Here is a 25,029-nt window from a genome sequence, read left to right on the forward strand (position 1 = left end):
TATAATATTGAATTTTAAAAAACTCCATAGAAAGATGATATCAGCCCATTTTCCAGGAGGTCTCTCAAATTTTTTTTTTATCATTCAACTCTTGTTTTTGAAGATATGCCGGTTTAACCTTTTTTGTTGCAATGAGGTTCTTTTTTCTTCTTTTATTTCTTAAATTCAATGCCTTGTAATTTTCCTCCTCGTATGAGGTTTTGTAACGAAAGTTTGTAGAACTACTCTCCTTAGTAATTTTTAAAACTTTTATTTCATTACAATTAAAATCGCTTTCATCCGCGTAGTTGTTAAAAATGTACCCCCTTTCTCCTTGCAAAGCTTTTAAGTCATAAACTAATTCATTCATTAATTCGTTTTTATGGCGTTCTTAATTAAAAATGCATACTGAGCAGGGGTTGTCTTACAGTGGGCCCGATTTAAAGTTCTTTTTTACTCCCAATGGTATGCACACTATCGGCTTCATTTTGAGTATGAACTCTTATTAAGAACTTATGTTTTATGCTATTAATTTTCTACGGTAGATGTTACATATTTATTTTTATTTGGCGGCAACATCTGTCGGATCAAAATACCTTATCAATTTCATCCGCTAATGTCATACACACATGAGCCTGTCTCAATAGCACTTCGTTTTGCCTCACTTTCGGATGAAAAAATTGATGTACGTTCTCGTACGCCATTTTTAGTTAATTTTGTCACAGCGAAGTTTTGGCAATTTATTTACTTTATTTATTTATGAAGAATTATGTCCTCTCGAACATTGTAGAACTGCCTCCAAGTAATACACAGCTCCTTTTAAGATATTATTTACCTTATTACGGTCATTGACCATTTCGATTCTACTTAGATCCTTTTCTTAAAAATGCGAGTTATATTGTTCCTCTAACTCGTGATTTGGGTTAATATTGTTAGAGCTAGTTATATCCGACACAGTGATCACACTGATCCTTTTCGGGTTGATGCAGTCCAGTATTACATTGTGTTGTAAATATTTTATAGTAGATTGCATATCATCCAGATTCATTTCCATTATCTGCTTGCTGTTTTTTAAAATCACTATATAAATATCTGATAGTTTTCCTGCCATCTATGTACTCTTTAGAAGCAGAACCTCTACTGTTATGTCATTCGATTCGAGGAATAGAATTTAAATGTTCTTTTATATTTTAAGAGTTGTTAGAATTGAAATGTTTTCTTTTAAATCTTGCAAATGAATGCTCCTTTGTCTTGTGTTGCACTAAACTCCGTCTTTATTATAAAGCATCGATCAATGAGGTAGTACTATTGTTCTAAATTATTTTTCCATTGATAACCAAAGTTGTAATATGCGTTACTGCACCTGATTATACATATGTATATAGTAAGCTGAATCAACTGATAATCATAAGATTCAAAGCTCTATGAAAGTGAAGGAAGAGGAAAATTTATCATCTCGAACTCTTATAATTTTTGTTGTAAAGTGAATCAAGTCAAAAAATAAAAAATTTTATCATTCAAAAATTATATAATTTCTACTGAACACTGGTGGAGTATTGCTGAATTTGAACACTTTATAAGAAATACATACATACGCGCGAAAATGGATAAAACAAAGATGCAAAGATTTCTATTCCCGCCATTTTTATCATGTTAGGTATTATATAAGGCTGAACATATTTTCTTGGGTCAGTTTTTATAGTATATCATACTAACTCAAATAATGAAAATTTTCGATTATCTACATCAATTTACATTAAAACGTGCAATATACATATGTAAAGTTAGCTAGATATGACACTTGTGAGCCGATTCTGACACTTTGAGTTCTACTATATAAATAGTTCGGCAGGACTCATTTACATTTTTTTCAAGGGGTGAACTTAACACGTTTTTCGCCATTACCCTTCATGATGTATGGATTGTGCATGCCTACATACAATGATCTTATTTTAGATAGTAAAAAAATACATATCAAAAGGTATTACTACATTATACATTCAGTACATATATAAACGAATAAATAAATTCCAAAATTTTAAAGAAAATCATTACCTGATGATGGAAAATACCTAGCGACATCTCCACGTTTCAATGTGGGCAAAACTTGTCCCGAATTAACTTTCAATTTCTTGGCTAGGATATTTTCAAGGCGTTTGGATGACTAAAATTTTGCGTTCGGATATTATCGAAGTGAAAGAAGTTGTGGTAGTGGTGATGATGGTATTTGTGGTGTATGGTAGGTGGCATTATTTTTATGATTTCATGTCGTAACAGATTCATATATGAAAATAAAAGAAAAGAGCATTGTTTTAAATAAAATTATAATTTTTTACCAAGTTTAATGATTCAGTGATAATGAAAACGATTTTTAAATTTTGCTTCTTTTTAGTAATTTTTTCTTACGCTGATGACAGAATTTTGTACACAAACCTTCTCACTGCCCCACCGAAATAAGAGCACGGAACTTGCCACCCATTTTCTCGACCCAAAGAATAGTGCTATAGCATAGGTACAATTGGTCACAAGTTCAACTATTTTAAGACCTCAACCAATTAATTTATTTTCTTATATTTACAGGGCAATAACACGATTGGATAATCTAGCGACTATCTTGAAACGCACGAATGTCTAAGGAAATTGGATTTCTATTCTGGCAACCCATTTTCAGTATATACCAACAGTTTGTTAGATGTACATATGTGTTACTGAGCGGACCTAAACCATTGTGTGTGAGCGGACCTAAACAAGTGTGATATCTTATTTGTCAACTAGCTGACAGGATGTTTAAGATGGCGGCTTTTTAGCGCTTTGGCAGCGTTTTAACCGGACGTTTGTTTGACCGGTTATACACTGAAAAAAAAAAATACTGGTAAAATCAACTGAATATCAACTGAATCAACTGAATACGTGCCAATTCAACCGAAATTTCTGTAAATTTTTATCCATCGCAACAAGATGTTGAATCAACTGCGCACAAATCGTTGATTCGTAATTGACCGTTTTAGTAGTCAAATAAACAAAAAAAAAAAGGTGGTGCGACAGCTTTTTACGAAAGTACCTATGTTGCATATAAAAAATAAATAAATGTAAGGCGCGATAACCTCCGAAGAGATTGTAGGCCGAGCTTCTCTTCCAATTTGCGTCGTGCTCCTCTTGATTGTCCCTACAAATTGGCCGGACGGGATCTACATATTTTATGCCGACTTCGAACGGCATCTGCAAGGCAGATGAGTTTTCGCTGAGAGCTTTTCATGGCAGAAATACACTCGGAGCGCTTGCCAAACACTGTCGAGGGGCGACCCCGCTTAGAAAAATTTTCTTCTAATTGAAAAACCTTATTTCTAAAATTTTGATGTTGCTTTGCCCGGGGTGTGAACCCAGGGCATACGGCGTGGTAGGCGGAGCACGCTACCATCACACCACGGTGGCCGCACATATATGTACATACGTAAATATGTGAATACATAAATTCGCATGCCTGCTACATATACATACATATGTACGCACTTAGTAACCGAACTTTAATTGGGCGTACATCAAATATGCTGGCACACATTAAACATTATACACTTTATTATTTTGTTTTATTAAACGCACTTTCACCAATATTTATATTTTATAATTTATTTAATTTATAGTTTTGAACTTCGCTTTGCAAATAGAAATTAAAATAGTAGTCACAAAACTGATTCTCAATTCTTTCAGTTGCAGTTCAGCTCATTCTAAATTTCTTCTCTCGCATGTAGTTGTCACACTTGATTGTTTCGAACAAAACTTGTAGTATAAATTCAGACCTGTTAAATTTGAATTAGCATTAGTAATCCATTAATTGATGCCTATTTTATTGGCTAATGATTATTTCAATTGTTTTCCGAAAAAAGCAATTACTAATTGATTACCATTAGAAAAAAATAAAAAAAATCATGATTTTTTCTGATTATTGAAAAAAATCAAAACAAAAATCAAAAATAATCAAAAGTAATCATTTTGATTACTTTTGATTTTTTCAATTATTTTTTTATTTTTTTTTTTATTTTTTTTTTTTGATTATTTTTGATTATTTTTCCACTTTGTTGAAAGAAAAATTCTCGTTTGTTGCATGCACGGGATAATTTCTACATATAAGTACATTTTTGGATGCAATAGTAAATCGTAAGCGCTTATCGAGGCGAATATATACATGCAACATAAAGGGCGTATGGTATATTGGCATATTCTCCGGTAAGTATACACACATGTGCATATTTTACTACACTCATTATATAAAATAATGTGGGATCGAAAACGGCGGTTTTTCTAATTGCCCAAACAATATGTAAAAAAATGTTGGATTCATAGATTGGCATCCAAAAGCTTTCATTTAGCAACAATCCTTTATAGTTTCATTCTTAAGTCTAGCCAATTTTGTTATATCCAAAATAAATATATCCAATATTTTGGGTTACGTTATGGCTATGCACGGATGCATACATACAAATTATCGTATCTATAGATGTATCTATAGAGGTATTCGACCTTGCGGGGTAGTGCATATTGTTTTACGACAAAACAATATGCTCAAACAATATGTGTGAGTTATACTACTTAGGTTGATAGCTTCACTTACAACTGGAGCGATCATCTAAGTTGTCATTCATCATCATGATAAATTGTCTAACCAAAGGTTGTTATATCCCAGATTCCCCAAAGGGGGGACATCAGAATTCGTTTTAGAGGTATGGTTCCTTCGGGAAAGTTTCTTATTTTGATCCCTAGAATACGATTTTCACAGAGCAATGAGCGATTTTTAAATCGACCCACGCTAATATATATATATGCATTGTAAAAGTCGACTACTAAAACGTGTCCTAAAAGACTTGGCTTGACCTCAGTATTAATAATCCGAAGGGGAAAACAAAAATTAATTTCGAGTCGTTCAAAAATATTAACGAAAAAAAAATGCTTATTTATGATAAAGCTCTCTAAATGGGACGAAGAACACTCACATAGTGGCGATGATATGAAACCAATATTATTAAAATAAAGCGAACAATATGATAAACTTTGATTACAAAACAATCAGTGCATAGTCATAACTTAAAAAATAGCGGATATATTAATTTTGGATACAAAACTTGACTTGACTTAAGTATGAAACCATTATTATTTTATGTAATGAGTGTAATAATGCACATTTATATACTTACCTGAGAATATTTTTGAATCCACGCTCATATACTATTCGCCATATATGTTGCATGTATATGTTCGCCTCGGTAAGCGCTTACGATTTACTATTGCATCCTAAAATGTACTTGTATGTAGAAATTATCCCGTGCATGCAACAAACGAGTACTTTTCTTTCAAGAAAGCGGAAAAATAATAAAAAAAAAATTTAAAAAAATTACTTTTGATTATTTTTTACTTTATTTGAATATTCGTAAAAAATCATGATTTTTTTTTTGATTATTTTTTTAATCAATTGAAAAGTAATCATTAAAAATAGAAAATAATGGCAAGTAATCATTAAATGGCATTTAAAGAAAATAATCAATGGAACGGCTAATCATTGCCATTAGTAATCATTATTTAAGAGGTCTGTATAAATGTTTGACATAACATTTTAAATAGAGAACTTGTAAGTTATACAAAATTAAAGAATCAAATCGCAGGAAGGTAATTCACCACTGGAATAACTTTACATGTAATTCGGCAAATTTAATTTTCGTAGCACTTTAAGTTGAAACGATTCCAAAACAACTCAAACTTTTATGTTGTCGGAAACATCAACATTAAAAAATGATGTTCTTTATTATCTTATTAGATTCGTTCGCGTGAGTGAAAATTCGTAAAAACTTGAACAAAATGTTACTAACTTTGGAAAAATCCTGTTCGTTCAAATACAACTTTTGCAACAAGAGGGCGCAATTTTGCATTTCGAATGGAGAAGTTGCAAAATTGTACCCGATAAATAGGTGTCCCGGTATCTCATAATTTTTTGCACAGTAAATTCAAAAAAGGGTTTTTCGTTTTGTATTGATAACTGAAAAACTAGTTTTTTGTTGTTTTCCCATTTTGTGTGTTTTTTCGATTTGGTGGTTGTCTTATTTTGGTGTTTTTTGTTTTTTTTTAACATGTGGCACCATCGTCATAAGTACAAATTAGAGAGCACAGTGAGCGTAAAATTCTCTTCGAAATTTGCTCATGTATTGACTGTTGATCGCTGTTGGAATGACCAGTGAGATCAGTTGTGTTAACACAAAAATCAGTTAGAATGATTAGGAATCTGTCAATTTTACAGAATTTTGTTAACTTAAGAGCAACAATTTCTCTTCTGTTGAAATGACTAATTTGTTCGCTTGACAAAGAACTTGGTCGAATTAACCATAATTCGATCAATTTCACCGAATCTCCGTTAAGTGAAGAACAACAGAACCGATTTGTTGATTTTACTAGCATCATTTCTTTCAGTGCATTTGTTATTTTGAAGTCTATGCTGAAGATATCACACATATATACATTCGTATACAAAACTTGAAACTGGCGGGTTTTCGAGATTGTTTACTATTAAATTTTTTAAAATTCCAAATGGCGGACGAATTCAAAAAACTCCGATTTAAATGAAATTTTATGTGGGGGTGATTTCGAGGTCTCATTATGAATCAAAAGTTATTTTTCAAACATTCTCGGAGCACTCATAATTTTGGAATCTAATATGAGCCCGAAATATGTGAAAAATATGAACCTCAGAAATATGATCATAAAGGAGCCTTAAATGTCTCCGATATGATGAAAAATTTGAGCCTTTTTCCAAGCACTTCAGAACAGATATTCATATTTTATTTTGGGAAAATTTTCATTCAAATTAAATTTATTCAAATTTATTTATTTCTGTTCCCTTTCCAAATTGGTATAAACGCTTATTTTTCATAAACGCTACGCCTAATCATTTCGCAATTATCCGCATGTTACCAATGTATGTAAGTATTGGGGCGAATATTAGCAGTTCTATATATCGGTATGCTTTTAGCGAAGTACTCGAGTATTGTAATTGTGAGGTACTACTGCTACAGTAGAGTTGTAAATAAGGGAGATATAGAGCTATACTGAATATTCGTGTTATTTATTCGACAGTTCATCGATTCGAACGAAAGGAGAAGTTTCAAAATAAGGATAATTTCCCAAAATTCGTTACAGTATTAAGGACGTTTTTGATTGCAAAAACAAATTGCCTCGGTTGTATATTCCGGTTGCTGTGTTGAGTCTTCGTATGTCTTCAAGAAGCACTGACGCCAAATATGATACTTCCCAGCAAGGCTTCCCTATTTTTAATGACTAACGTCAAAAAACCGCCATGAACGGGCAATTCCTTATTTAATGCATACAAATGACTCCTGAAAAGGGTTATATAAAAAGTAAATTATGAGCTATTTATGAGCGTAATAGAAGTCTGATCGGACACCATTTTAGGGACTCCTGTTTAGGCTCACATAATGTATGAAATAAGGCTCATATCGGACGACCATCGCAGGAAGGGAAGGGCGTTCATTTCGGACTCGAAAATGAGCTCATAAAGAACGTATATTCTCCTATTTAGGCACCTTTCTGACTCTTTTAAGACTCAGAACATTTTCCGGGATTTTTAATTTTAATTTATTTCATAATTTGGGAAAAATTCAAGCTGTTTCGATTACAGCTTGCTAATCTTTTCAAAGCCATTTCTCCCGGGAGTGGGATTCGAACCCGCACTCTAGCGAGGATTGGACTGTTGACAAATACATTTAGCCAAAGCCATGCCTTCGTTATTGTGCAACTTTTCCCGACTGCCTTGTTTATATAGTTTATTTGTTGTGCAATGAGGGTACTCCCCGGTTAATAATAAAAATAAACATTCATTGGTTAATTCTTTGTATATCTATAAATAAAACAAAGCAAAACCAGTTAATAAAATGAACCGCCGACAACAAGCATAACATTGGTACAAAGGGAACATACAAAGTGTCTACTGTCCAAAAAATAAACTGTGACAATAAGGCAATTGGGAAAAGTTGCAAAACAACAAAGGCCTTGGCTGAATGTGTTTGTTTTGCCAACAGTTCAATCATCGCAGGAGTGCGCGTTCGTTCAAATCACACTCCCGGAAGAAAAGGCTTTAAAGCAATTTACAAGGTATAATCGAAACAGCTGTCGTCTTGTCCGTTGTTTCAATTTTTCCCATATTATTGAATAACAACTAAATGTATTGCGTTCATGTTTATTGTTGATTAAATTCATAATATCCTACAAATGCCGCTCATACAGCAAAAATAAAAAAACTTTAAGTAACTCATACTCCCATACAGTGTGCTTCCCCTTTTAAGCCATGTAAACTTCACCAGATTCCATTGAAATTTTTTATTTATCCAATTTCAATTACGTACTATGGCTTGTATGTTATATGCAAAAAGGTAACATCTATTCCCAATTATATTCGCCAGTTTTGGCGAGAAGTGTCGAAAATGGAATTTGATGAAACTCCTAATTATTCCGCCTTTTTGTTATCGTTTGAATCTCTGAACTGATGAATAAATAACTCAAACAAACTGACTGATTATTCCTCAGCTTGCGCTGCTTTTATACTCTCTGTTGCGCCTTGTTCGCCTATTTCTCCTGAGGTTCCGAACAGCTACTTATTTATTTCTCATTTCTATATCTGATATTCACGTGTGTTTTTTAGTTATATTTGTGTATATGTGTGAGTAATAACTTCTGTTTTTAGGTGATGATTACATGATATGTTGACTGTTTCTCTTTCTTCTTCGTTCTTAGCTCCGCTGTTTACATGTATGTGTGGCTGCTTGCTTGGTGTTTACATATACGTGTGGCAGCTTGCTTTGCTGTTATGCTTTTATTTACTAGCAGCAAAGTGATGTATCGAAATTGTAATATTCGCCACAATATATGCACATATATTGGAAAGATTGTATATTAGTATATACTATATATTAAGAAAATGTTTCAAATACAACAACAAAAATGCTTTATCACCGAAAGTGTTTAAAATACTAAAATCTCAAAGAGGAATTTTTAAAAAAATCCCTTTTTGTACGCAACTCCTCAATTTTAAAGAAATTTGGACCGATCACATGATTCACTTTTACTTTATTTTTATAAACAAAAATTGCCTAAATCCCACCGTCTAGCGCCCAGCTCAACAAATTACAGCGAGTCTCGGTTTTCTTTCTACGAAAACGTGAGGACATTAAAAGTTATAATTTTTCCCACAGGTAGGCAATTGCCAATGTCCTTTTTGTCTTACTATGTAGTATTTTTTAACATATGACTCTTGTGAACATTACATTAAGGTATACATAAGTATGTCGTATTTAACGACATTGATAATAATAAAAACGATTATTTCTTTGGAATTAAAAAAATTGTGTTCGTGTCCTGTGCTGGCCAGATTAAGACACCAGTTATTGGAAGTGTACAGCCACCAGATCTAGAAGTAGCATATCGTCGACGACGCCGCAAAAGCTGCTAGCGCCATCCAAAAATTTTACACCAGAACGAAAAAACTCAATTGAATGGAAGCATGGAAGTTTCGAAATGCATTTAAAATGTAAATTTACGTGAATTTTACTTCCTTTTTGCTATGGACGGCAGTTTGGCCAAAATGGATTTTTAATAGTAGCTTGGTTATTTTTAAAAATGATGTGCCATAATTTTTACCTTTATCCTTCTAATGTTCCTTTCAGCTCTGCAGTCGTTTTCAAATAGTTCTTTTTGCATAGCTTGGTGAAACGATAATCATACTTAAGGGCTACAACTGGGTTAGCAGATAAAAATATATGAAAACAGCTTCAGAGCTCAAAAGGACATTGGGAATTTAGAGAGCTTCTCAAGACAAAAAAAAAAATAATAATAATAATTCTCAATATATGCTTCAAATTTAGAGGTGGGCTGTTACAAATATTGTTTTTTGTGTAAGGTATACAAAAAACACACCGAAAGATATTGGAATAAATTTGTCAAAAAACCTGTGGTTTTATTCAACGTAGTTTTATTGTCCTCGAGCCAGCTAAAGTTCAACATATTTACATATAAAAAAGGTCGCTAAAAACATTCAGTTTACACAAAAAACTTGATAATATTCCAAAACTAGCTTAAAAAAGAAACAATTGTTGAACTAATTCTGGAGTAAAATATAATATGCCAGAAGACCTTTTTAACGCTATATGATCTATACCAATCGAATCTTTAATTTTTAACTAATTTTGAGTTTGCCGGTCTGATGTGAATAAAGACACGTAAGTAATTTTGTTGTTAACCAATATATTTCGGTTACCGTTTAGTTAAATTAAATTGATTAATACCATATATTCTATTTTGCTTCTAAAGGCTTGGTACACTCACAAACACCGGAGTGCCGATATATTGCTGTTTAAATGTTTTTGTTTTTGCATTCAATAAGCGAATGTACCTAAATTTTAATTTTTTTTGTCTCGATTACCGAACAGGCATTTCTGTTAATGTTTTTAAAAGTAACTTAAAGTAAACTTGATGTGTTAAACGATGTATACGCGTTTTCAGTATTAAATATATTTAAATTATTTTCATAAAATTTGTATATGGCTGCATATAAACCGCTTCTTGAAATCTCCAAGAATGCGTTAGAATTGCATCTAAACTTGAATGTATGTATGAAGTTAGGAACTTATATATGTGTGTACTAGGGGTACTCGGGTGGTTTTGCAATACAGGGTAGTTTTTTTTCTCCGAAATTTGTATGTGCCCACTTCTAGAAATGTTCTATTAGATATAAAAATGCAATTGTGAAAGTTTCAGCTCAATCGGAATTCGCCTTCCCGTGCCGAAAGAGCCTGGAAGTTTGACAAAATCCCAATTTTTACCGAAAACTCGAAAATTGTTTGTTTTAACCCGCGATAAGATATTCGCATTGCAACAGGTGTATTATTAAAAGAAATAAAATTTAATAGACTTTAAACTATATAATAACATTTCTTCTCTAAAACTGGACAGTTGAAAAGATATTTAACATTTGGTGGACAAAGATTATTACCTGGTATGGTATTTTGCTGTTCCTCACAATTTCGAAAACAATTTTACGTTTACTGATATCTTACCTTATCCGTAATCAACGGATGCACTTGTCTTTATTTATTATAATAAAAAAAAATGGAACTTAAGAAATTGTTGTAGTTATGTTTTTTCAGTCTTTAATTAATGAATACAATGTTTAACAAAATGGTAAATGATGGTAGAGTTCACATTCGAAGAAAGAATTCATATTAAAAATAAAAGTTAAAAGGATTTAAAAATTAAAAAGTGTTGATTTTCAATTACAGTCATCGGATACGGGTTGAGAAAGAGTACACTTTGAAGCATCGGGGTAAAGCCGCCGGCAATCCGCCACTACCTGAAGCAAGAATTGGGTCTGCTCCTAGTCTTTTGTAAGAGTGTTATTAAAATCTTGAGTTAACTTAACTCCCCTCTCTGCCGTGTCGTTTACAACTTTTATGCTTCTAACAAAACTTTGAAGTTTCAAAAAGTCTTTATTATTAAACCAGCTCATTGGGGCCTCTGCAAAAAAATCAGTTCCGACGTTAAAATACTCGAAAAATACAAGAGATTGGTCAGAATCAAACATCAAGGGAAAAATGTTTAAAAAACTTGACAGCTTCCTTTTCAGAAACTTGTATTCTCACTTGGGGATCTTTCATCTTCTGTTAAATCCTTGTATGATAAAATCTTTTGTGCAATTTTTCCCTTAAGTCCATTTGAAACATTTTTATCGAACAGACTGAAGCAAATCAATTCCGGATTCAGATACCACAAGTGATGCAAATATTTTCCCAATACCTTTTCTGATATACCTCGAACAACACGTTTGTACTTAATGACGTTCTGAATAAACATTAAAACATTATTGGGCGCCATAATAGCGTTTCAAGCTTGACACCACATTTTAACATATATTTTGACAATAAATAAACAAATAACTTTTATTGAACTGAACTCTTCTTTGGGCATAGGAAATTGCTCCCTAAAAATAAAAATTTTAAAGAGTAAATGATTTAGCCATCCAACGAGTGTGATGATAAGCACCAGGAGACCGAAATGAAACATCACGAGAAGGGAGTTTTCCTAGAAATATCAAACATAACTTGGTAAATCCTAGGCAACTCTCGGCAGTTATTTCAGTTAACTGAAGGCGAATAAATTCCGAAACGTCTTTTTCGAATTCGTTCACTGATCTCTTTACCGAATCATCTTTTACCCCTTCCAAGTACTTAGACTGATCTATGTTAGGCCAATGAATTTGAAATTTTCTAAAAACATCGGGGTGGGGAGCAGTTGTTGATCCCATTTTGTACTCAAACACTGACCGTAAAACGACTTCTAAAATGTAATGGCAACACGCTAAATGCGACAGAGGTCTACCCAGCTCTTTTTCTAACAAGGTGCAAGCGCCTTTCATTCGACCGATATTGGAAGCTTTTGTATCAAAACACATACCAACAATTTTATCTCGAACATCCCATTATTCTAGGCAACCGCTAACAGCTTCTGCCTGACAGAAACCTGTGCTATTCTCTAATTTAGGGACTGCCAGTAGTTGTTCCTCATCTCCTTTGCTTACTAAGATTGCAAGCCTTTCAGTACAGTCCTTCTGAAGAAGTTTTGGCAAAATTTTTTCATCCCAATGAACAACACAACCCCTCAAGTCCGAATTTCTAACTCTCGCCTTAATTTTCTGTGCCCTTTGCTCACGAAATGATATTCTACGTTTTCTTGTCGTACTTCTACTAAGTGCTAGTTCGTCCAAGTTAGAGCCCAGACTTTCAGCTGTTGCGAAAATTATTCGCACAGTATTTCTATCAGAAATTCTATATCTATCTAGCAGAATCGACAACTTTTCCGTCATTACTTCTTTCTGCCCACGACTATGTACTGTTTTCTTCTTTTTCGCTGAATTTGCTTTGTGGATTTTCTTATCGTCAATAAATTCTTCACCAGAACTCCGCTGCAGTGATAAAAGAAGATAAAGTTTAAAGTTTTTAGGAGGAATGTACTGTTGAATTTGGTAAAAATAAAAGCTATAAGTTCTGTTTTTTTTTTTTTTTTATAAGTTCTAAGAACATAGTTTTTGGCTTAAATTGGAAAAATATAATATAAACTCACCAGCATGTGATAGTGAAGTTTGTAGTCTGCGCTGTTCTTCCTTAGATTCTATTTCATCTCTTCTTTTCTCTCTTCTACTCTTCTTTGATCAGCTCGAGCAGTATTCCTATCGACACCTTCCATGTGACCTTTGCGACATTTCATTCTCTGACTTTCCAAAAATCGAACATCTTTATTCGACATTTTGGAAATGGCATCTTCCACTGCTACATCAAAAAGGTCGGACAGCTAGGATTTGAATGCAAGATTCTTTCCTTCCTGGCATTTTGTCTTCAATGCTGAATTCCTTTGAAGTGATCTCCATTCGTTATATAATTTTTCAACTTTGCAAACAGCATTTTTCGGCATCTGACAAGGTATTCTTGCTTTTGTACGACCCGTTTACACTAGGCAATTTTAAAAATCAACAGGAATGCAAAGTTGTGCAACGTAAATTCCTTTTATGTATAAATATCAAATGAACTAAAAAATGCCAGAAGTTTCAAGTATCAATATTCGCATAATTGAATTTTAAAACTATTAGACTATATTCAAGTTGAGTCATAAACTATTGTTTTTGGGACGTTTTTGACTTTATTTTGTATTGTTTTTGTCAAAAAACTCGAGTTTATAGGTCTGTTTAACGAACAAAAAAAAGTTCAGTGCAGGTTAGAGCAGAGCAGAGTAGGGCAGCTGACAAAATAGAAATAGAGCAACTCAGAGAAGAAATGACATGAAACGCTTGAATCTCGATAGTTTCCATTTATTTGGGTTTTTTTTAAATTTTCAAAATTAATGCAAATGCACGTATGCTAAAACGTGGTTTTTCTTGCCAGCTAGTTTTTCTGAAGTTTCAAAAAATTTATTTTTTCTTGACTGACAATTACTTCTCTGCTCTAACTTACTCCACAAAAGAAGCTAGAGCAGAAATTTGTGATATGGATTACTCTAGTTTTGTTTTGAGCATACTCGTGAAACAAAAGATAGAACAACCTAGAGCAAGAAAAGTGTTCATGAAACACAATTTTGTGAAATAATTCAACTTGGCGTAAGCTATAGCAGCGCCATAAACAAACCTTATGGCTCAATATGAACGTAGACTGAACGTTTACGGTGCTGAAAATATGTCATATTAAAAAGTTTTATAGAACATCAATAAACTCGAACTTGACTTGATCAAAATTGTAGGGAACAGCGCAATACCATACCAGGTCACTTCACACGAACTTGATTCATTAAATATTATATATCTATGAAACCACCCGTTTTTAAAGGAAAATGTCTATTATATACTTTAAAGTCCATTAAATTTCCTTTCATTTGACAATAAATTTATTTCAACATGTATAATATATTGCAAAAAAAAAAATTTTGCGAAAAATTGTGACTTGGCCAACTTCAGGGGTCTTTTGGCACGGGAAAGCAAAGTTCGATTGAGCTCAAACTTTTACAATTGCATTTTTGCACTAAACAGCACATTTTAAGAACCGAGCACCTGTAAAAATTCGAAAAAAAATTTAAAAAGTGTGTGTACATACTTACATTATATGTTTGAAAAATACATATTTATAAAAAGCTTTCCTTTAGCACTTATAAGCTTATAAACAAGAAGCCGTATTGATTATTTTACGCTTATTTCCAAACGATTTATAAACAAACAATCGAGATTTTGTATGCTTAATGTTTATTTGAAAAAGCCTTTTAATAACTTCTTTTACGTTTACTTTGATTGTTGGGTATGCTCCTACAATCACAACAAGTAAGGAAGGCTACGTTTGGGTGTAACCGAACATTACATACTCAGCTGAGAGCTTTGGAGACAAAATAAGAGAAAATCACCATGCAGGAAAATGAACCTAGGGTAACCCTGGAATGTGTTTGTATGACATGGGTATCAAATGGAAGGTATTAAAGAGTATTCTAAAAGGGAGTGGACCATAGTTCTATAGGTGGACGCCATTTCGAGATATCGCCATAAAAGTGTACCAGGGGTAACTCTATAATGTGTTTGTACCATATGGGTATGAAATGAAAGGTGTTAATGAGTATTTTAAAAGTTAGTGGGCCTTAGTTCTACAGGTGGACACCTTTTCGAGATATCGCCATAAAGGTGGACCAGGGGTAACTCTATAATGTTTTTGTACCATATGGGTATGAAATGAAAGGTGTTAATGAGTATTTTAAAAGTTAGTGGGCCTTAGTTCTATAGGTGGACACCTTTTCGAGATATCGCCATAAAGGTGGACCAGGGGTAACTTCATAATGTGTTTGTACCATATGGGTATGAAATGAAAGGTGTTAATGAGTATTTTAAAAGTTAGTGGGCCTTAGTTCTATAGGTGGACACCTTTTCGGGTTAGCGCCATAAAGTTGGACCAGGGGTAACTCTATAATGTGTTTGTACCATATTGGTATGAAATGAAAGGTATTAATGAGGGTTTTATAAGGGAGCGGCCCTTAGTAGTATATGTGAAGGCGTTTTCGAGACATCGACCAAAATGTGGACCAGGGTGACCCAGAACATCATCTGTCGAGTACCGCTCATTTATTTATATATGTAATATCACGAACAATATTCCTGCCAATATTTCAAGGGCTTTTGATTTCGCCATGCAGAACTTTTTCATTTTCTTCTACTTAATATGGTATGTGTCACACCCATTTTACAAAGTTTTTTTTTAAGTTATATTTTACGTTAATAAACCAATCCAATTACCATGTTTCATCCCCTTTTTCATATTTGGTATAGAATTATGCCATTTTTTTCATTTTTCGTAATTTTCGATATCGAAAAAGCGGGCGTGGTCATAGTCGGATTTCGGCCATTTTTTATACCAAGATAAAGTGAGTTCATATAAGTATGTGAACTAAGTTCAGTAAGGATTGGTACATTTTTGTTCGATTTATGGCATTAAAGGTATTCTAGACAAATTAAATGAAAAAGGGCGGAGCTACGCCCATTTTGAAATTTTCTTCTATTTTTGTATTTTGTTGCACCTTACTGGAGTTGAAAGTTGGCACAATTTACTAATATGCTGTAAAGATATTAAATTTTTTGTTAAAATTTGACTTACATTTTTTTTTTTTTTAATTAGGCGTGTTCGTCATCCGATTTTGCTCATTTTTATTTAACACACATATAGTAATAGCAGTAATATTCTTGCCAAATTTCATCATGATATATTCAAGGACTGCCAAATTACAGCTTGCAAAACTTTTAAATTACCTTCTTTTAAAAGTGGGCGGTGCCACGCCCATTGTCCAAGATTTTACTACTTTTCTGATCTGCGTCATAAGGTCAACCCACCTACCAAGTTGCATCGCTTTATCCGTCTTTGGTAATGAATGATCGCACTTTTTTGGTTTTTCGAAATTTTCGATATAGAAAAAGTGGGCGTGGTTATAGTCCGATTTCGTTCATTTTAAATAGCGATCTGGGATGAGTGCCCAGGAACCTACATACCAAATTTCATCAAGATACCTCAAAATTTACTCAAGTTATCGTGTTAACGGACAGACGGACGGACGGACATGGCTAGATGAATTTCTTTTTTCGCCCAGATCAGTTTGATATACAGAAGTATATCTATCTCGATTAGTTTATGCCATTACGGATTACCGTTATGCGAACAAAATTAATATACTCTGTGAGCTCTGCTCAGATGAGTATAAAAATTGGGTGAGCTGTCGTTTTTTGAATGGAAAACTGATTGCGAGCATATTGTACATATGTAAGTATATGCTTAATACAAAACAGAAACACTAATCACAAATTTTTTTTTTTTCAATTTTAACAATTGTAAAAGCCTATATCTTTTGAAATATACATATAGGATAGAAGTTGATAATTCAATCGTGACAGAGTCCACGCCTATTTAAAGCCTTTTGACAACAGTATGGCCAAATGGTTAATTTTACAGAAGAAGAACCCACAAAACATAGTTTAATTTGCTTTTCATTCGTAATAAGCTAATCCTTATGAGCGGATCCTTTTTCTGAGACGCTCAACTTTTCTATATTAGTAAAAAGTAGTAACTTTGGGAGGCTAAACATTTTTTTATTAGTAACACAGCAAATCTGATTCTAATCGAGTTGAGATTCATTTCTGTATCACCATGTTTTTGGAGGGGTTCGCGAATAGGAACGTGCTTAATTTGAGAACTTATGAATATTCCATATTAAAATCGTGCCGTTTGTGATGTCAGATTGATGAAAATGTTTCTTTTATAAATACACTGAGAGAAATGTCTTGGCTGCTATTGATTGCAACGTATTTTATGCAACACCTCTTTGGAATGTGCGTTTTATAAATTCTTATTTGTATCCTATTTTCTTTTGATACAGCCATATTTATATAACGCAGACAAATATGCTCGCGACATTAGCTTGGGTCCAACAATGTCATATTGAAACCCCCTTATTTAATATTACATTTTGTTAAAATTTTTGAAATTTCGTTTTTGAAAATTTTGAAATTTCGTATTTGAAATTTTTGAATATTGTATTATCATTCGAAACTGATGAAATTAATATTCAGGTGTTCTCATCCCGTTGACGTTTTCCCTTATTCTGACAAGTTCGACATGCATAATTTAGAGGGTTGTCTATCATACAGAACTGCCTTTGAGTTCTACTACGATCGTAGTAGATTTTACTATACGTTTAGAAATATGAGGTTATGTTGTTGACATCACCTTTATTATTAAATCATGATTCGAATATGAATAAATATAAATAAATGCAAGGCGCTATAACCTCCGAAGAGATTTTAGGCCGAGCTTCTTTTCAAATTTGTGTCGGGGTCCTTTTTAATTTTTCCTACAAATTGCCGGGACGGGGCCTACATGTTTCACGCCGACTCCGAACGACATCTGCAAGGCAGATGAGTTTTCACTGAACTTTCCAGGGCTTGTAAAATCACTGCCGAGAGGCGACCCCGTTTAAAAAAACTTTTTCTAATTGAAAAAACTTTTTTATATATTTTTTATGTTGCTTTTCCCGGTGCATGAACCTAGTATCCTCGGTGTGATAGGCGGAGCACGCTACCATCACACCACGGCGGCCGCTCGAATATGAATAGCATATAATTATTAGTAGTATTACTCTTGTCAAAGATTTCCCTCAGTGTATACGAATAATGTTTATGTATACCTAGTATTTCATATGAACAAGAAAAATACGGAGTTTTAAGGCGTGCATGCTAGTTATGTAGTGAATAAGAAATTCTGTTCTATAAAAGTTTTTAATATCTACATTAAAAGTGTCCCCTATTCATCAAGTTGGCTTTTTACGGATTTAGTTAGTTTAAGACTCAAAACGAAGTATAATACAATAATTACGTTGTTTTTATTTTTAACTGTGTGACAAAGGCGATAAATTTCACGACTCTACAAAAAAAATTTTGTTCTTTGTCGTATAGTTTATTTCACGATTTTCTGTTTTATTATAAACAAAAACGAAAAGAAAATACCTTTTTTCGGTATAAAGTTTGCTTTTGTAATAGTTATAGTAACAATACTCATGGCGCTAGAGTGATAACTAAACAACGATCAGGTGTTTTGTACAAATCTCGAATAGCCTAAAATAGCCTAAAATGCACTGAAAGAAAAAGACTGGTAAAATCAACCGAAATACGGGTCAATTCAACCGAAATTTCTGTCAATTTTTATCCATCGTACCAAGATGTTGAATCAACTGCGCACAAATCGCTGATTCGTAATCTACCGTTTTAGTAGTCAAATGAACAAAAAAAGTTGTTGCGACAGCTTTGTACGAAAGTACCTATGTTGCGGCATTTGCAAAGGCAGATGAGTTTTCAATGAGATCTTTTCATTGCAGAAATACACTCGGAGTGCTTGCCGAACAGTGCCGAGGGGCGACCCCGCTTAGGAAAATTTTCTTCTAATTGAAAATCCTTATTTCTAAAATTTGTATGTTGCTTTGCCCGGGGTGTGAACCCAGGGTCTTCGGTGTGGTAGGCGGAGCACGCTACCATCTCACCACGTCGGCCGCCATATACATAAGTAAATATGTGCATACATATAGTACACAGCATACATACGTACAAAGTAGAGATCGCAATGAAACTAAAATTCTCTTTAAAATTTGCTCATGTATTGACTGTTGAACGCTGTTGAAATGACGAGTGAGATCAGTTGTGTTAACAAAAAAATCAGATTGATTAGGAATCTGTCAATTTTACAGAATTTTGTTAACTTAAGAGCGACAATTTCTCTTCTGTTGAAATGACTAAACTAATTTGTTCGCTTGACAAAGAACTCGGTCGAATTAACCATAATTCGATCAATTTCACCGAATCTCCGTTAAGTCAAGAACAACAGAGCCGATTTGTTGATTTTACTAGCACCATTTCTTTCAGTGTGTCGTCCCGAAAGTGTAAATATGAAGCTGATGCTTTTTGTTATATATGTGGGCAATTTATTAAAGTTCGAGATATAAAATATAAACTAAACACATCTCTCATCCTCTGTGAAGCCTGTGAAGCATATTTTAGCTGTCCTGTTTGGAATCAATACAAGACATGAGCTCCACATGTTGCATGTAGTTATTGTAACAGATGTTTGGAAGGTAAGCAAATTTTATTTAAATAGTAATTTGAATAAAGTAGACATATCGATTTCTCTTTCTATATTTTAGGTTGGTATTGAGGTGGGAAAAGATCTATGAAATTTGCAACACCAAGAATCTGGCGAGAACCAAAAAAAGACGTTAAAGACTACTACTTTTGCATTGTGAATCCGAGTAAAAATGCAAACCTATAGAATATCCTGATCTTGAATATTCTTCTGCTCCTGTAGCAAACAATCTGACACGACCTGTAGCAGAGCCACCGAAAAAATTATCGCAGAGATGTGGATCATCTCTTGGTTCTTATAATAGCAATGCCGATAAGGAGTTTTTACCGACACCAGAACAACCAAACCATCATTTCATCACTACTGAAGTTTTTAATGATTTGATTAGGGATTTAAATTTACCAAAAAGTAAAGCAGAGCTTTTAGGCTCTTCTTCGAACAACGTTGTCAAGGCCCATATAATGAAAACATGATGGGATACTATATTTGGGATTTATTGAAGGATATTACCTATGAACATAAAAAAAAAGAAAAAGTGTTCACTTTTAAGTCATTTTCCACTTTTTTGCTAGTTATTTCGATATTAAAACTTAATAAAAATATTTATTTGAATTGTTTCATTTTCAAGTAAAAATTAAAACCATAGATTTTGAAAAATTTCGTTCAAGCGGTTTCCTAATAGGAAAGCAAACTTTTTCATGCCATAAATTTTTTTTCGTCAAATTACGACCCAAAGAATTGAAATTAAGTGCTTTGAAATCAAAGTCAAATTTTGTGTTGACCCGTGTTATTCATACAAAATTGAACAGAGTTTTGGAACTTTTAACAAAAAAATGTTTAGGGAAAATACTAAATTAGCACAATGAATTGAATGATCAACAAAAACAGTTTTTAATAAATTTTACATAAATTCGCTCAGTCAAAAGTTGTTTGAACTTTAGCTTGAAACCTCCTTCAACGCAGGGTCTTGAAAAACCACATTCAGTATAGACTAACTGGGGCCTAATCGTATCATCCGTGATCGTATGCATCATTATATACGTCAATAAGTAATTGAATATAATTAGCACCTTCTGTTATTGTTCGAATCGCTGCACTCTCGAATAAATTACTCAAATATTCAGTATAGCAATATATCCTTTACAACTCTACTGTAGTAGTAGTACTTCACAATTTCAAAACTCGCGTACTTCACTAATAGTTGAAATCAAACTGACTGATTATTCCTCAGCTTGCGCTGCTTTTATATCCTCTGTTGCCTCGTTTCCATGTTTCTCCAAGGGTCTAGACTTTTCGCGAACATAAATAAAATAAATGTAAGGCGCGATAACCTCCGAAGAGATTGTAGGCCGAGCTTCTCTTCCAATTTGCGTCGTGCTCTTTTTTTAATTTTTCCTACATTAATTTTTTTGTTGGTTTTTTGGCCTTTAGTTTGTAAAAATGTTTGTAAATTGTCGAGCTCGAGGCCATACAATATTAAATAACAAACAAAGAAAACTGTTTATTTGTATATCGATCTGGTACACCAACGATTCCTGAAGATGACTTCTAATTGAAGTCGAAATATCGATAAATAAAAAACGACAATATATAACATATACAAATAAACAGTTTTCTTTGTTTGTTATTTAATATTGTATGGCCTCGAGCTCGACAATTTACAAACATTTTTCCTACAAATTGGCGGGACGGGACCTACTTGTTTTATGCAGACTCCGAACGGCATCTGCAAGGCAGATGAGTTTTCACTGAGAGCTTTTCATGGCAGAAATACACTCGGAGTGCTTGCCAAACACTGCCGAGGGGCGACCCCTCGAGCAGGCACACATACATGTAAACCCCGAAGAGAGTATTTCACATATATACACGTAGTCGGTAGCTAAATTCTAAACACAGAATTAACGGGTTTCCTTCTGCCATGAAGTTTAGAAATAAGATTTCTAGCGACATTCAAGAGATTGCAAACTTCTTCGCTCAATTATTTCACTCTAATTACTCTGCTGTGGTTGACTCATCATCAACAAATTATCCATATGAGCTGCATTCTAGTAACTCGATATATGCTCCACATTTGTTTCCTGAAGATGTTCTATTACATCTAAAGACTCTAAACGAGTCCCTCAAATACTGTCCTGATTTGATTCCAACATGTTTCCTTAAAAAATGTGCGGAATACATTTACCAGTCCCTTGGGTTGGGTTGGGTTGAGCTGACCCGTCCATGAGGACCTCACATAGACTGAATGAGTCCGTAGTGTTACCAGAAGTTTGTTTTAACGACCAAACTGAAAAACCCTATCAGAACCTATGTTATAAAATAATTCCGTCCTCTTGGCAAATACTAGAAGCTTCCTAGAACTTAAGCCACTTGCTGTTTCTAGATCTGGCAGGTGTATCACTCCTAATAGCTGGAGTCTTAGCCTGGCAAGCGCAGAGCACGAGCACAAAACGTGGTCGATCGTTTCCTCCTCCAACCCGCACTTCCTACATCTGCTATCACTATCCAAGCCTAATTTAAAGGCATCTGACCTGATCTGTTTAACCTTTCTTTAAAAAGTGGTATTTTCCCGACGGCTTGGAAGGAATCTTTTCTTATCCCACTCCATAAAAAAGGAAGCAAGTCCTCTATTGAAAACTATCGTGGAATAGCAAAGCTCTCCGCTATCCCTAAGTTATTCGAAGCAATCGTTACTAATCACCTTACATTTTCGATTTCTACTTCGATCGACAGTTCTCATCATGGCTTTTTAGAGGAAAATCAAACACAACAAATTTGCTTGAATTTACAACTCGCGTCTTTAATTGGCTTAGAAACAATCATCACACCGACGTTATATACACTCATTTCAGCAAAGCATTCGACAAAGTATGCCACTCATTACTTGTCTATAAACTCGAATTGCTTGGCTTTCAACCCGGCCTAACTAGCTGGATCTCCTCCTATCTTTGCGGCAGAACTCAAAGAGTAATCTTTAAAAATATTTGTTCAAATTTCATTGATGTTCCCTCGATGTGCCTCAGAGCAACCATCTTGGTCCGATTCTGTTTTTACTCTTTATAAACGATATTTCCACAACTATAAAATATTCTAAAATTTTAATTTATGCCAACGACGCAAAACTTTTTAAGTCATACGCGTCGGTTGAAGAACGTTCTGTACTCCAGTCGGATTTGAATTGTTTAGTTACTTTGTGTAATGCGAAATTATATGCTTTTTTTTTTTTATGTAAAGTGTGTAATTGGGCCAAATAGGTGATTTGCGTTCGTTCGAAATGGCGTCGAAGATACCCAACAAGCATTTGGGCTTGAGTACCATTAGAGCTCATGTTGATAACTAGGCATACTTCTAAAATCTCAAGAGTTGTTTCGAAACAGTGGCTCAAATCGGGAATCATAGCGTTATCAGCAAAAGGGGGAATTTTTTTATAAAGCAAAAAAATCTATTACTTAAGCTGAAAAATTTGAATTCCCAACTTGTGGTTCTCTAACTGGACTCAAATGTAAGATTCCATATTACAGTGTTTTCACGGAACTAAAATGAAATATATATAATTTAAAAAATAAATAAATGTGAGGCGCGATTACCTCCGAAGAGATTGTAGGCCGAGCTTCTCTTCCAATTTCCGTCGTGCTCCTTTTAATTTTTCCTACAAAATGGCGGGAGGGAACCTACTTGATTTATTCCGACTCCGAACAACATCTGCAAGGCAGATGAGTTTTCACTGTAAGCTTTTGATGGCAGAAATACAATCGGAGTGCTTGCGAAACACTTCCGAGGGGCGAACCCGCTTAGAAAAATTTTCTACTAATTGAAAAACCTTGTTTCTAGAATTTTGATGTTGCTTTGCCCGGGTCATGAACCCAGGATCTTCGGTGTGGTAGACGGAGCACGCTACCATCACACCACGGCGGCCGCCTATATAATTTATTTTTGATTAATTACGCTTCATTACTGCTATCAACCAGGTGTTTATTTCTCACAAACAGCTGTTGGTTTTGGTGGTACCACCTTGGAGATTTTTTTCAACTCCACCTCAACTCGATATGCCATGTAGGATATCAACTGTAGAAATGTGTTGAATATTCATTTGAGAACTGTAAATTTCTCAAAATCTCTCAAAATTAGGATAATAATTGGAAAATATTAATGACGCGGGAGATCAACTCGAAAACTTTTAATTTTACAAAATTTCTCAAAGGTTGGATAGTGATTGGAGAATGAAGTTGAATATCAACTCGAGAACTATCTGGTTTAAGAATAATTAAATAATGATGTTGGATATCACTTCCGGAACTAGATGTATATTTCGCTGGAGAACTTTTATTTCCATGTTTGTGGATATGATAAAAATTAATCTGTCAATTTATTTCTAAAAATTATAATAAATTATGGTTCTAATGAGTACATATGGTCACTAGTCAACAAATTTCATTCATCCGATTCACGATTTCAGAGCTATTGTGATTTAAAAAATGGATTTCGATCACGGATCGTGAAACCAAAGAAGATAAATATAATAAGAGCCGTCACTCGTTATTTTTTAGGCATTTACTCGATGCAAACTATGAGGTAGTCGCTACTTTTTTTTTGGGCGAGATGTTTACAAATGTCTTCTATACATTTTCATGGGGTATTTGTGTTTATTTTTCCTACCCTACTGTATTTAATTAATTATTTAATTCTCTTTCCAAAAAACACGTTTGCATAAAGTGACAACACCGCAGGGACAAATGGAAGGCAATTCAAAAATGTCCCTCATAAAACAAAAGTAGCGACTACCTCATAGTTTGCATCGAGTAAATGCCTAAAAAATAACGAGTGACGGCTCTTATTATATTTATCCTCTTTGGTGAAACACGATACGGGCCCAGGATTTTTGTATATTATGTTGATTAGCAACAACAATAACTAACCATGACAGTTAGTTGCCGTTGCAAAGCGAAGATAGCCCAATTGCTTTTTAAATGTACTATTTTTTAATTTAAATATTGCTACTTTCGAATGGCAGGTCGATATGGAAATTGGTTGTCTTTTGTGGCACAGTATAAAATGTTAACAAATTCCTTTTTTGGTGTGATAATTTGTTTTAGTCTTGAACTTGAACTAAAAATTAAGGGGTCCCGTAAAAATCAGCTTGGTAAATAACGTTCACCCTAATATTAATTAAAATAAAATTGAACTCAAAAGCTTTGATAACAAGGCGTAGTTCAAAAGAAAAAACGCATAAATAAAAATATTACTTATTTCGAAGCGAGCGGGGGTTTTATGTCCGCGCAAAATGTACAATTCAATTATTAAATGATAAATT

General features: G+C 33.8%; 1 protein-coding gene across 4 annotated transcripts in view; it reads right to left on the reverse strand.

Moving 5' to 3' along the window:
• The window catches only part of Sms (spermine synthase), a 101,039-nt gene that overhangs the window by 47,347 nt on the left and 28,663 nt on the right, over positions 1-25,029 (reverse strand). Inside the window, exons 1-2 of one of the 4 annotated variants that reach the window (XM_067790838.1) lie at positions 13,147-13,518; positions 2,035-2,143 (exon numbers count right to left, since the gene is read on the reverse strand). The exons of 2 other annotated variants lie outside the window; for them this stretch is intronic. In XM_067790838.1, the coding sequence (XP_067646939.1) occupies positions 2,035-2,143; positions 13,147-13,152 (115 nt within the window). In that variant the 5' untranslated portion in view covers positions 13,153-13,518. Of the gene's footprint in view, positions 1-2,034; positions 2,144-13,146; positions 13,519-25,029 lie in introns of those variants that run through there. One more of the 4 variants, XM_067790836.1, reaches the window with a different exon arrangement.

This window comes from Eurosta solidaginis, chromosome 5 (genome assembly GCF_040869045.1).
Source record: "Eurosta solidaginis isolate ZX-2024a chromosome 5, ASM4086904v1, whole genome shotgun sequence".
NCBI classification, from domain to species: domain Eukaryota; kingdom Metazoa; phylum Arthropoda; class Insecta; order Diptera; family Tephritidae; genus Eurosta; species Eurosta solidaginis.